Genomic DNA, 15,121 nt, shown 5'->3' on the forward strand with positions numbered 1-15,121 from the left:
CAGATAAATAGTATTAAAGTGAAATTTTCTAGTCTCAGGTAGTTCAAACAGTTGAAACTTTTTTCCTTCTTTCCAATGCCCACCTGTGTTAACATCCGTCGATTCAGGCATATACAGGGCAATTTTGTTGACCTCTCTTACAGGGGCAACATATTAGGTGGGCCAACGTCACTCCCACAGTAAAGACAGAGAGAGAAGGAAAGAACATCCATGCCCTGCCCGGGATTCGAACCCCGAACCTTTCTGATGCAAGGACAGTTCCCTGCCCCTTACACAGCCGGTCGGCACAGTTAAAACAAAATCAGTTTAAAAAAATCAATTTTTAAAAAAAAGTGCCCAGGGGAGGTTTAAATTAAAAACTGCTTAAACAATAAAATAAGGGTTAACGACAATTAAATACCTGTATTATAATTTACAATTTGTATTTATACAATTTGTAATTATAAACCCTTTGCAGGTTTGCCAACGCAATGCTTAAGTTAACGTTTATTTTTTCTTCGTCACAGTCAGTTTTCTTCGTCAATCGCAGATTCCGTTGTCCCATTAAATTTTACATACATTTGATTATATCGTAATTTCTCATTATCTATTAATATGATTTTATCATTGTCCCAACTTACATAGGCTGAGCTTTTAACTCTAATTTTGAAAGTTAAAAAATTATTCTTAAATGTTGAAAGTTTAAGACCAGGCGTATGCCTTAATAAAAATATCTACAGTTCATCACACGAGTTTATTATCTCCGTAATATCTCTACAGTCAATAACTTTAAATTCATTAATCACCCAAACTCTGAAATATTTCAGGATTCTTTCAACCTTTGAAGAACAAAGCCTTTTGGGGACTTGCTGCAGCATTTATTTTTCTGATAACACTGCCACTCTGGATGAATTCTGAGGACATTAAATCGACAGGAACTCGATTGGAACTGGGACCTTGCGGTATCACGCATGCTATATCCAATACTAATCCACTGGTGCGTACATTTCTAAAATAATAATTATTATAAAAGATACGTTTCTTAAGAAGACTAAAATTTTATTTCTGTTTTACCGTAAAACGAAAAAGATAAGAATTTTTGATGGTAATCGTAAAAATGATATACAGTGCCTTAAAAAAAAGAAAAAAATGGACCACCCTGAATAACTTTTGATCTAATGATTGGATCTTCTCGTTATAGGACTCATTCTCAATGGTTCGAGGGATTAACAGCAAATATGCTGATTTAATTAATGCAGACGATATTTTAAGTTACAAAATCAAACATAAAAACGTACTTTCTCTGAATAAACATACCTTTTTCAAACGAATTCGGATTTCTGACCCCCCCCCCAAAAAAAATAGGGTCCCCATAGTGGTCTAAAGAGCGATCCAAAGAATGATCCCCTCTTTATATTAATTTTACTCAACGTATTTCGCAATATCTCGAGAGCTTGAGTGAATTGAAACATTTTTGCACACATTATAAAATTCGTTTGTACAAAGATAATTCCATGCAAAAAATTAATTTATTTTAATAAATATTTTTAATTTAATAATAGTCAAAAAAATTTCGAATTGTGATGCATACAATTTTTTTACGTTTTAAACTATGTAATTTTGCATGGCAAAATATAAAATTTGTGCGAAATCGGTAGAATAGTTTCTAGAAATAGAATATTGTAAAAGTCGTATTTAAAATTATAAATAAAAATATATATAAAAAAAGTCAATAAAAGTAATAAATATTTACTAATATAAATTTTCTGCATGGAATTATCTTTGGATAAACGAACTTTATGATTGTGTATAAAAATGTTTCAATTCACTTAGTTCTCGAGACATGGCGAAATACGCAGAGTAAAATTAACATTAAGGAGTCTAAACTTCGGATCGCTCTCCTGACCAAACTATGGGGACCATATTTCCCAGATTATGGTATTTTAGGGGGTCAGAAATCCGAATCCGTTGAAAAATAGGTATGTTAATTCAGAGAAAGTACGTTTTTGTGCCTGATTTCGAAACTCAGAACATCGTCTACATTAATTATTCAGCATATTTGAGCTCACTCCCTCGAACCATTAAGATTGAGTCTTACAACGTGAAAATCCGATCATTAGATCAAAAGTTATTCAGAGTTGTTCGGTTTTTTTTTTTTAAGGTTTGTATATTTTTCATTTGATTTCTGCGTGTGAGTTAGTTCCTAGAACTGTATTTGTATGTCGTAATTCTCTAACTACCTTAGATACAGGACTAGGTCGATCTACTTTTAGAATTCGAATTACCACTCTCCGTCACCTATGCTGAATGGAAGACAGACTTAAACAAAATTTTTATTTTTCTTAAATATTCCAACTTTTTAAGTTTCTATCAGATGTGTACTTTTCAATTACAATTTTACTGTTCTTATTGATTTTCAATTTATTTTTTAGGACGTTACAAGAAGACGTTTTGTATGCCCTGAAGATACAAGATTGTTGAATTACGACTTCCATTGCGTTGCCCAGAATGAAATGTCGCAGGCTGTAAAGGACATCAGAAAGACATACACTATTTGTGGGAAATCATTCGTGAATTACCTCCAAACGGTGCAAATAATGGCAGTTTATTCAGTTTTGTGTTTGTTAGTATTTCATTCTGTAATGCGCTTCTCCTTCGCTTTCCAAGTTGAAAAGAAAACAATTCCTAAAATAATTGAGTAATTCCGGAAATTAAAATGTTTTTCGAGTGGAAAGTTAGATAATGAAATTCAAATAAATTCAGACTGTAAAGAAAAAAAAATGCTATTTAACATGAAACAGAATTTTTTTTGTTGTTGTTGCCCTGGTTGCTATAAGATCGATCATTAAATTACTTTTTAACTTTGGTTAATAAGTAATAAGTTTGCACCCTAAGAGTAATATAAATGCCAAGTTGATAGTTTTGTAGAAGATAAATAAACCTACCACGAAAAAAAACTGCAGTTCATTTTTTTTTTTTTACTAATACATTTTCATCTTCATCCATTGCTGGAGGATTTTTTCTCTCCATTTTTTGTTATCCAAGATAAACAAATATTATTCAAATTTTAGTCTTCTAAGCAATAAAAAACGTGAATTAAACCTTTGCCTCATTACAAGGACATAGAAGTAAAATTATAATTCCTCTATAATAGACTTTAATTGTATTAATTGTTTTAAATTTACCATATTTCAAAAATACAAAATAATTATTCTAAGTGTTTTGATAAAAGTTAAATATTTGAGATAGGTGTTAATCATAGTTATTTTAGGCTTTTAAGTTATGGGGCTAAAGAAGAAATCTTGTAAAAAGACTTTGAAGTACTCATGTTTTGTACCGGTTACTAATATGTCATTCAGAAACTTACTGGAAAAAAAATATTTTGAACTGCAGTATTGTTAAACAATTTCAACCGTAAAAATAAATCTGTAAATAAAGTGTTACAAATATTTTAAATTATTAGAAAGAAAGTACAATAAAAATTAGTCAATTTTTGTCTGTATTAAGACTGTATTTTGTTATGCTTGTTTTTTATACTGTAATCATCTTATCATTATGGTTTCACATTTTGCTTAGAAGAAAAGGCTAATATTTAGTTTGTGTTACCAGTGGACTTTTGCATATTTTCATGACACTGAAGTTTGTGAAAAATATTTTTGAAGAAACAAATATTAAAAGAAGCTTAATGTCACAAAAACAAAAGTATTAGTTTTGCCGACTTAAATATTTTTGAATGTTTTCTTTTACAAAACTAAAGAAATTCGCAAAATTTGAAGGAGTCAAAGTTAGAAATAAGTGAAAAACTTAATCTACATCAATTTTTATTTTACCATTTAGTGCAGAAACCTTTAAGTGTTCTAATTTGTAAAAGTATTATGAGAAGTTATGTATTTTCTTGAATAACATTTTATTGTATTAACATTAAACCTTATGACATTACTCTCACTTTTAACACCTTTCTTCGAATGTCAGACCAAATTTTTGCAACTTCTTTCAAAAAAGCAGTTCAACGTGGATAAAGTTCCAACACATTTATTGACATATTTGAAGTTTAATGTTAGTAGTAATATACTTAATGGTAACAGAACACTTGCACTAATGTTTTCTTTGTATATTTTTTATAAAAAATATAAATTTACTGAATACATTGAAGTAATATTTTAAATTTTTTAAAATTGTTATAGATATCAAACTCAGTTTGTTCTTTAAAAAAAATAAATTAAGTTATTGTTTTTGTTGTTACTGTGTTATTTGTTAAAGTGCACATATGCATACTTTGTAAAATTAAATGTTTGTAAATAAAAGTATCAAATTGTTTCATTACTTTTTTCTGTAACATAATTATTTTAACACTAACAGGGATGCTACTTGCAAAATATCAAATTGTCTCACCAGAAATTGCATTTCGTCTCAGTTAAAATCTCTTTTTGGCTCAGTTTGTCTCAGCTAAAATTATTTTTTTCACTCAGTTTATCTCAGCTAAAATGATTATTAATCAGTTTGATAACAATATAAAGATAATTTTCAGGATCCATAAAACCATTAATAGCATACTAGGAGTACTACAATTATACATACATTCACTATTGCTAGGATTTTAAAAAACCTGCATATGATTGATTATAAGAGTCCACAAAATTGTTTTATGGACTCTGTTGTTTTCATATATATTGCATTTATCATTTATGCCAATGAATAGTATCTGTTCCAGAATTTTACAAAGTAAATTTTAACTTTCTTATTTTTTAAAATATAATGGTGTTAACTTTCTAAAAAGAAATATCTATTTAGTTTCAGTAATTCAAAAGGGAAAATACCCATTTTATTTTGAGCTCAAATTTCATCTCAAAATATATAACTATTCAGTTACAATGAAAGGTCTACAGATTTCAATAATTAAAAGAGAAATTCAGTAATTAAATAATGAGAGTTTAAGAAAATGCAAATAACACAAAAAAAAAAAAAAACACTCTTTGATAGAATTCAGGAGGTGCAGTGAAATTTTGAAATATTTTAGGTAGGAATTTTTCAAGAAAATTTTAGGGAGCACTTAATAGCCAAAAATTAGCATATATACATTTTTATATCAAAACAGAAATATTTAAAAACTATTGTAAGCAATTTAAAAAGACACATATAAATATAATTTTCTTTCTAAAATGACTTGCATCGTTTATTAAGTATAAAAGTAAACTTTTTAGTTAATTGGCATTGACTAGTAGATTGTACTTTCTTGCATTCACAAGATTAGTTAGTTGACTATGTTCTTTTAATTTATATAGCTAAATATACAATCATAAAATGTGATTATGAATGCACTTAGTAATTGTTTAAATGCAACAACTGTAGAAAAATATATCACATCTTTACAGTAACTAATTCAAGCAAAAACTTAATTCTACTTCTTTCTAGAATCGTGAAACTGGATTTTAAAATTGAGTGAATATGAATTGCGATTTTGGGTTTTAAAATCGCGTGAATATGAATCGCGATATTGAATTACAAAATCGTGTGAATATGAATCACGATATTGGATTTTAAAATAGCGTGAATATGAATCGCGATTTTGGATTTTAAAATCGCGTGAATATGAATCGCGATATTGGATTTCAAAATCGCGTGAATATGAATCACGATATTGGATTTTAAAATCGAGTGAACATGAATCGCGATTTTTGATTTTAAAATCAAGTGAATATGAATCACGATATCGGATTTTAAAATCACGTGAATATGAATCGTGCGGTTGGATTTTAAAATCGCGTGAATATGAATCGCGATTTTGGATTATCAAATCATGTGAATATGAATCACGCTGTTGGATTTTAAAAACACGAAAATACAAATCACGATATTGGATTTTAAAATCGCGTGAATATGAATCACGATTTTGGATTATTAAATCACGTGAATATGAATCGCGCAGCTGGATTTAAAAAACACAAATCAAGATATTGGATTTCAAAATCGCGTCAATATGAATCACTATTTCGGATTTTAAAATCACGTGAATATGAATCGTGAAACTGGATTTTAAAATCGCGTGAATATGAATCACGATTTTGAATTTTAAAATCACGTGAATAAGAATAGCGCTGTTGGATTTTAAAAACGCGAAAATACAAATAGCGATATTGAATTTTTAAATCGCGTAAATAAGAATCACGATGAATAATTTTTAGATCACGTGAATACGAATCGCAATGAGTAATTTTTAAATAGCGTACAAATACGAAAAACGAGATCTGATATTACAACTGCGTGATAACGAATCGCAATATTGGATTTAAAAATGCGTGAATACGAATCGCGACGTTGGATTTTAAACTCGCGATATTGAATTTTTAAATTGAGTGAATAGGAATTGCTAGTACGATTTTTAAACAGCGTAAAAAAAGTCGCAACACATAAGTTTTAAATCAGTTAAATATGAAAATCGATGATTGATATTAAAATCGTCTGATTAAAAATCGCGATTTTAGCATATTCCAGCGCAATTCCTAATATTTAAAATTCCGAAAATCAGCCAAACGAAAAAAAAAAAAAAAATCATATATCGGTGGTCGAAACGAAACACTTAGACTCTTTTCCACTCTATAGCGGAAGTCGCGGGAATCCGACTATCGTTCCGGCGGCTTGGGTTTCTCTAATTGGACTCCCTAAAAATTTTAGTTTTTGGAACATGGTCGAAAATTTTAAAAATTGGGAGAAAAAAGCGGATTTCCGCTTTTTCGTGGAAGTCTATCATCCCTTGGAGACGTGAACGGCAAAATGATCTCCAATGACTCACGGCAATGCGGATTAATATTTGAAACTGAATTCAGGTTTGCCAAATTTTGGACGTTTTGTCTCAGAATGGCGCAGCTTTGGCAGAAACTGAGCTGAATGTCGCAAAATGGCGCAGTTATGCCGTTTTGTCTCAGTTTGTCGCAAATGGCGCAAGCGTAGCATCCCTGCACTAAATATTAAAATAAATTATACCCACCAGTAGACAAATGCATACCTGCCAACCTTTACGCATTTAGCGTAAAATTTTATTTCTATATCTAAAGTGGTAGCAAAATGCAGGGCTAAAGAGCAAAATGTATGCTTTCTATATATTCCTTGCATTTATAAACTTAATTTATTATCTTTTTGAAAGCCACTATTTTTTTAAAAATTAAGCATATATATTTATATGTAATAGTGACATACTCCGCATAAGCTTTTTCAAATTACAATGTATGTTTCTGCCTAAAATTGTAATTCAAATTCTATTTTACTACCACTGGGGAAAATCATCCTCGAAAGGATTAAAAGTTGGCAGGTATGCAAATGGAAAACATTTGAACACAATTCATTAGTTGAAAATAGCTTGGAATAAATAAGTTTTTAAGCTTTAAATAGCACAGCTTTACTCCCCCCAGCATTTAACAAGGCATTTCTTAGTCTTGGATTTACATGTGATTAGTCTCATTTCATAAAATAAAAAAATTTATTGTATTTCTTTTCTCATTGACAAGTGAAGTAGCAGTCATAAACATCAATGCTTATAAGTGCATTTACAAATTTATGAACAAAAAAAAAAAATTTCTTATCTGGTCAGCGAAAAGCTGAAACTGAGCTACAAGTTCAACATAAGTAAACAATTTGACAGCTAACTGTACTTTATTTTTGTTTTAACTTTACTCATCAATTTATGCTGGTTCAATATTTTAGTTTCAATGATTTATGAATTCTAAGGAAGAGAGATTGGTTTTTATGAACTAAGCTCGGCCAGTTGTGCTTTTCTTCCCCCTTTGGTTTTATTCGTGTTACAAATTTAAGTTACAGAATATGTTAATGCCCTCGAATACTGAAATTTATAATTTTCAATACATAAAATCTTTAAATGTTCAATATTTCACAAAACAAAATGCACATACAGTATATTATTAAAACAAGTATCAGTAAAGTTAATTTACGCTAACATAATCCGAAAAGAGTCTGAGCAGTTCTGAGTTGGTAAGCATAGGTACTTTTCATCCTAGTATAGATTTAAATTCTTACAAAACAGCAAGGTTAGCAGGTCCCAAAGTAAAAATGATATTTATCTAATTCACTATCAAGGCTTAGGAACCCCTATAACCAATAATTTTATGTAAACTAAAGAGTTTGTATTTCGGACAAATGTTAATTTGTGGCCTTGGAGAATTTCCGCATTTAATGTCAGTAGGGCCACTTGGGATTTTTTGCATTATTCTACAATTTATAATTTTTCTGCTAAATAACAGTTGCAAATTAATTTAGTAAAAAGAAGTCATTTTCCCATGCAACTTTATTTTTTTCAATTTCAGAACCCATGTGCTAAACCTCACGAAAGTTGCTTGAATTTTGATCCACAACAAATGGCGGTTTATTTTTAAATATTGATAACAAATAAGCCAAAAATATTCCAGGAAAGAGTGATATTTCTATAAAACTCTTGTCTGCTGCAAAGGAATATTCTTACATGAACTTAACCAGATTCTGGAATTCAAAAGCCAACTTACAAGAAAAATACGGCAAGTGTTCCCTGTGCTGTCTAATTCAGTGGACTATGAAAAGAACTGTATCCTGTTACAGCTTAATTATGAAACAAAGTTTTTTAGAATGTTTCTGGACTAACTTAACTTTAATGCTGAGTATGGATAATGGGCAACTTTGATGAAATATTTGCTCAAATAATTGTTACCAAAACAAAAAAATGAATTTTGTTTTTTAAATGAGTTTTAATTTTCTAGGTCAGTCACAACATGTGTGATTAAGTTTTAAAAAATGACTGCATCCTTGCAGCATAATTTCAAAAATATTTTTACACACTTTATAGGGACCAAGGATAATAGGGGTTGATACCTGTGACAACAGACACTATCTTTTGAGCTGGTGGTCATGTGCTGGAACTTCTTGGCTTTTTTTTATTGTCGGGTGATTTTTAATATCTGTGAAAATTGAAAATAAAACCCTATATAAAATTAAAAACACTGTAGATAAGTATCAAAATATCAATTTGAGAAAACTATTTACTCACAAAATTGTGAATGCTTGTTGTACCTTGGGTGAATACAAGCAACAAGCCAAGTTAGCACTCCGAACATGTAAAAAATTTGAAACATTTTTTAATATTATGTTTAACTTATGCAGGCTACTCAAAAATTAAGTTTTAATTGCATGAAATTCAAAAAGTTTAAAAGAAAGTGTAATTTAAGGACCAACACCTAATGGTCCAAGGTACAGCACCATATTGTAACAATTTTTCAAGCTGAAAAATATATATATATATTTCTGGAGGGCATGACAGAATTCGTTCAAGTTAAATAAAAATAAGATACAACACCCTTCTACCTATACGTACAATAGAGTTGAACAAAAGATAAGAGTAAACCAACCAGTGAAGGAACATTTCATATATATTGATTAAAAAATAAGAATTTGAAAGTTTTTCTTTAGATTGATTGGTAACAATAGCTTACTGCCAAACAATAGGAAGTCATCTAGAAATGTTTTGGATTACCTGGTCAGACTTCCCTGGAAAAAATGTTGAATTAGTTATTATCTCTGCAACACCTTGTTTCTTTGAAAAAATTATAAGGTGAATGTTTGTATTTATATGTTTGAAGTGGAATTAATTGCACGTAATAGTTTTATTTTTCTCACTGTGAAAAAAAGAATTCAAAATATAGTTATTGAAGTTACGTTTTATTTTTTTAAGCATCATAGCAAAGTACTGAGATAAGGGGGTGTTTATTCACTGGATCACCAAACGATGAAAAACCAGTGAAGGAACAAGTGTTCCTTTACTGGGTTTTTTTCTAAGTTAATGAAAATAAAGGATAAACTTTTAATTTTCTTGTACCTACAGTGATGTTCCGCATCAAAAGTATGTTAAAAATACGAAAAACTTATAACCAGTGAGGGAACAGGCACGTTCTTTTACTGGGCATAGATTTACCAATGAATGAACACTATGCGTTAATATGTTGTCACTTTAATTTTAAATTCATGTTAACAAAAAAAAAATAAACATTTTCCAAGTATTTATATGTTAAAATTTCAAGAATAAGCTTGTTTTTAAATATTTGTATGGCTTATAAATTCATAAAGAGCCTTAAAAAATAACCAAAATTAAGTGTTCCTTTACTGAGTGTTCATTCACTGGTAAGAGCTGTTCTTTCACTTGGTCTTCTTACTACTTGTTATTTGAACCTCCAAAACTTTAAAACAATATTATGTAAGTTCTCTACAATTTTTTTTTACATAATTTGTAATTACAGTAGAGTCTCGAAAATCCGAGGTAATTGGGGCTGACACAACCTCGAATTACTGAAAATTCGGATTTTCCGAAAAAGTAGAAAATTTTTAACAACTACAAATGAAATTAAATAAAATGAACATATTACTTTAAAATCCTTTATTCTTTAGTATAATGACGTAAAAGATTCTTTACAATTTAAAAAAATTGTCAATTTTTTGTTGCTTCAATATATTACTTCTCTTTGTTGATGTGATAGTCAGCCAACGCTTCAAAAGCAAAACATCTGCAGGGGTGGCTTCAGTTTGCTGTTCTACATATTTTAAAGCTAGTTCTAAGGCTGCAGAACCTACACTATGAGATTTTTTTCTTCTGATAACGGAGAGTCGTTTTCTTCTGTCTCATATTCTTCCATCATTTCTATAATACTTGAGTCTGTTATTTCCAGCTTGTCGTCACTATTTAGCCATTCATTTAGATCAACTGCATTAGAGTTTTCGCAGCCTGGTAATTCCTTCACCAAATCTTTCAAAACAATTGTTTCACTATCATCATCATTAATTTTCTCAATAGGCGTAACCAATTCAGGTAGAAACTTAAGTCCACGATTTAATTACTGTCGCAGGTTGAACTTCTTCCCAAGAATCTGCTATCCAGTAGACAACATCTCTCAGACTTACATTCCTCAAAACATCCGCAACACTTTCATCATCAGACTGAACTAAATGTTGTAACAAACGGTGTCGATATTTTTTCTTTAAATTTTCCAATACACCCTGATCTATTGGCTGAATCAAACTTGTAACATTGGCAGGAAAAAATATAGCACAGATTTCACCACAACGTAGCTCATCATCGTCCAGATGAGATGGAGCGTTATCTAAAAACAAAATTGCTTTGCAAGGCAAATTTTTTTTCTCAATGCCTTCCGTGTTTCTGGAACAAAATGTTCTAGAAACCATTGCTTGAAAATTTCTCGATTCATCCATGCACTTTTCTGATTTGTGTAATGTACTGGTAAGGCTTCTTTAGTGATGTTTTTTAAGGCTCTAGGTTTGGCAGATTTCCCAATCACAGTCAGTTTCATTTTATGATTTCCAGATGCATTGGCGCATGCTAAAATGGTTAATCGTTCCTTCCGTTTTTTGTGACCTGGAGCTGAATTTTCCTCTTTTGAAACAAGTTCAAACCTGTTTCGTCACAGTTATAACTGGTCAGGTGTGAGCTTTTCCGCCAATATAATGTCTTCAATCCGTTTTTGAAATGCCTGCACAGCTGACGTATCTGCCGAGAGTATTTCACCGCAAATATTTAGTTGACGTACACCATATCGTTTTTTCCAACGGTCTAACCAACCAACACTTGCTGCGAAATCTTCTTCTTTGAACTGATTTCTGAAAAACACAGGAGTACCTATTTATAGGAGTACCTTTGCCACGCTGTTGAGTAAACCAAAGAAATAAAGCCTTGCTAGTTTTTTCATAGTCTGATGTTCTCATAGATTTTCTTTTTTCTCCTGGAGTCTCATTGCACTTCTGTGAACAAAACTGCTCAATTTTTTACTCGATTGCGGCGCCAGTCACCAACTGTTACCTCTCCAACACCCAAATCGGTAGCAACACTTTTTATTGTTTCACCTGCATCTAATCTTTTTATAGCATTCAATTTAGTTATCATAGATACAAATTTTCTCTTATTTTTTCCACTCATTTTCGCAGCAGGCACCTTAACGCAACACTTTCAACAGCAATAAGTTTCCAAAATAATAAGGATCAAGTAAGCACGTGTATTGAGTCCCTAACTAGCATCCAAGCTACTAGTACAATTGAACTTGGAAGAATAAAACTCTTGTAGATCTGGTTTGAAAATTCCTTTCTTTCCAGCGCTTTTGGTTGCTAGGGGGAAAATTTGGCACCTCGAATTAAGCGGAACCTCGGACTTCTGAAACTCGAACTTTCGAGACTCTACTGTAGTAACAAATATGTTGACACTGTCATTTAACTAAAATTACAAATTTTGAAATTAATATTTTTTAAAAGGCAAGCGAAGCTTAAGTGTTCCTTCACTGGTTAGTTTACCATACAAGTGCTTTAGTAAAAAAAAAAAAAAAGTGTCAACTTTGCTCAAAAGAAGTTGAACATTATCTTTATTATAAAGCTTCAGACTTTTAAAAAAACTAATTCTTAACATTTTGACATGGTGTAATCGGAGATCAAAAGCAAATACCTGGACTCTTAGACCTGGAAATATTTTTTAATGCAAGCATTATTTAGAAATAACTTAGATCAAATATCTTGCAATTTATCTTAAAGTTAATAAACTCCTAAAGATATAAGAATAAAGAAGTTTTGATACAAAGATTGTATGTTACACACAGTACTATTTTTTGTAAGTGTTGAGAGTGAAAGAAGACTACTACAAAGTACCCTAATAAATTTTATTGAAATAAATTAAAATTCTGTAATGTATAGCACAATATATTACAAGTAGTTGTGTCAAAAATCCACAGCACACAAGTCACCACTCTGAAAGAATTTTTTTTTTTTTAACCATAAAGCTATACATAAAATATTTTCAAGTGACCAAAATTGGCTGTAAAAGTAGAAATTCTCAGCTAAGATCTTGGAGAGCATTGTATTTTATAACATTATATACACCAAGACTGAGATGGTTTAACTGAGCCAAAGACAAAATATTAAGATAAAACATTTGTATGTGTTAAAAAAATTACTCTTCAGAACTAAGTAGTATGAAAATAAAGCAATGCATCTCATAAGTTTTTTTATTTACAATAACGCATAGTTATAACTACTTTTACAACCGCCGTAAATGTCAAAAAAATAATTCTGAAATTGCTTGAAAGAAGAACCATGCATTGAATATTTAAATTAAGAGCATTCAATTGAATGAAAACAATTTTGTGTGTTAAATAAATTATTAAATTTTACAAAAACAAACAACATTTTCAAAGTAAAGGTTCAATACTTATGCCTGTGTACAAGTTTCCATTTTATAAAAATGAAGAACTTGCTAAATCCTCTCTCGGTGAGAATCAAATATCTACAGCTACATACAAAAACATCAGAGAGGTGGATTCTCTCTCATTTTGGATAATCTCTCCTCATCACACTTCTTTAGGTCACCATGTCCATAGAAACTTGACGTTTGCTTAAAGAATCACTAATTTTAAATAAATTAACCCTAATTTGTATCCATGTTGCAGTCTTCATCACTTGACGAGACAGCATCATCGTCAGGACTGGATACTTGTGAACTTCTGGGTGCACCTAGAGCAGCAGAGATGTTGTGCCGGCTAGAATGACTCATTGCAGATGCATCTCGGCGCATATAAAACAATACATAGGCAGCTTTGGACTATAAGAAGAAAATACAGATCGGTAAAACACTTTTAGGGACATGATACACTAAGAATATTTCATTTTAAAAAAATATTAATTCTAAATAGAAGTTACTAGAACATACTCCTTTAGTTATAAGTCAGAAAAACATAAAGCAATATTAATATTCCATCGTAAATAAATGTTTGAACACCACAAAAAAAGATAATTTATTTTATATAATTTATTATCATAGGAACTACTTCTGAAATTAATGATTTTGCAGAACTGGCTAGTTTTTTTAGTAATACATTGTCTTTGAAGGATTGAAATACCAGGGGTGATTGTGAGCCCAAGTCAAAATTCCGGAAAATTTCTTTAGTTAAAAAAAAAAAAAAAAAAAAAAAAAAAAAAAAAAAAAAACAGTTAAAATTGAAAAATTAGAAATAAATTTAAACAAGGTTTTTTTTTCCCTCTTTCTCAATATTTCTCAGTTTATTTAAAATTTTACACATACCTATGATGACCTGGAGAAGTAATTAAAATTTACAAATATGTCTTTCTTTCTTGAGTTAATGATTAAAACAACTATTTACTGATAAAAAATTAATATTAATCATGAAATTAAGCTTATAAAGTATCTCACTGGCTCTCCCTTGCAAACAAATAAAATAAACTATCTTTTTAAGTTCCAATTTTGAAAATTTGATTTCCAGAAACTTCTGTGATCAATGATTTTTTTAAACATCTGGACCTTCCATCTCTGGAAACTTCCGGAGCACAATCAGCCTTGAAAAACAATCAAATAATTTTCAATGCATAAATTGATGTGAAAAAACTATTTATTTACAAATAAGTAAATATTAAAGTGCTGGAAACAAAAATTATCAATGAAAATTAATGCTAATCGGAAAGTTGCGAAAAATAGTAATAACTATAGAAAAATAGCAATAATAGTATTAACACCAACACATATCTAGATGAGAATTTGACACATTGGATTAGTTTTACTCCTTAAAAATTTCACCAGAAGGGAAAATACTCCTCATAGATTTCTTTTTAGTTAAAATTTAGTTTTCATGCAAATCCAAAAAAGATAATTCTTTGAAAATAAATGAATAGTGTAGAATGTGATAAAATATTCAGGAAATTCGTTTATATTACTTTACAAATGCCTACAAATACAAATGCTCATGAAAAAGATTTTGCAACTCAGAATATCAAAAGACTTATGTTTTCCTATCTTTTATTTTAAATTTTCTTTTCAAATAATACTAAAAAAAGTTTTTTTAATAGCAATTTGACGAATGTTGAAAAACATATATGGGTCATTCTCACGAAAACTGTCATTTTTCAGTTCATAAAATCCCAAAAAAGTGAAGTGAATAAAAAGCTCTGAAACTTTTTATATTAATAGAAATATGTAATGGCATTATAGAGAAAGTATATATCCTATAAATTATGCTTAATATTTAAATTAATTAATTTTTTATATAATTAATTTATAATTAATAAATAATTAATTAATTTAATAAATAAATTAATTAATTTAATA

The 15,121-nt window shown here is 29.8% G+C and overlaps 2 protein-coding genes across 8 annotated transcripts in view; one reads left to right on the forward strand and one right to left on the reverse strand.

Annotated features, from left to right (window-relative positions):
- LOC107448236 (uncharacterized) overlaps nucleotides 1-4,302 on the forward strand; it is a 48,981-nt gene extending 44,679 nt beyond the window's left edge. For all 4 annotated transcript variants that reach the window (XM_043042879.2, XM_043042873.2, XM_043042878.3 and 1 more), the window contains exons 6-7: nucleotides 807-976; nucleotides 2,412-4,302. In XM_043042879.2, coding sequence (XP_042898813.1) covers nucleotides 807-976; nucleotides 2,412-2,681 — 440 coding nt within the window. In that variant the 3' untranslated portion in view covers nucleotides 2,682-4,302. The remainder of the gene's footprint in view (nucleotides 1-806; nucleotides 977-2,411) is intronic.
- An 8,348-nt stretch (nucleotides 4,303-12,650) lies between these two features.
- LOC107448230 (ubiquitin carboxyl-terminal hydrolase 4) overlaps nucleotides 12,651-15,121 on the reverse strand; it is a 44,480-nt gene continuing 42,009 nt past the window's right edge. For all 4 annotated transcript variants that reach the window (XR_015433958.1, XR_015433966.1, XM_087164716.1 and 1 more), the window contains one exon: nucleotides 12,651-13,603. Coding sequence is in view for 2 of the 4 variants with exons in the window: in XM_087164716.1 (XP_087020842.1) it covers nucleotides 13,430-13,603 (174 nt within the window). In the remaining 2 variants the exon portion in view is untranslated. The remainder of the gene's footprint in view (nucleotides 13,604-15,121) is intronic.

This window comes from Parasteatoda tepidariorum, chromosome 1, assembly GCF_982258835.1.
Source record: "Parasteatoda tepidariorum strain Cologne lab strain chromosome 1, Ptep-v5.0, whole genome shotgun sequence".
In the NCBI taxonomy this organism is placed as follows: Eukaryota; Metazoa; Arthropoda; class Arachnida; order Araneae; family Theridiidae; genus Parasteatoda; species Parasteatoda tepidariorum.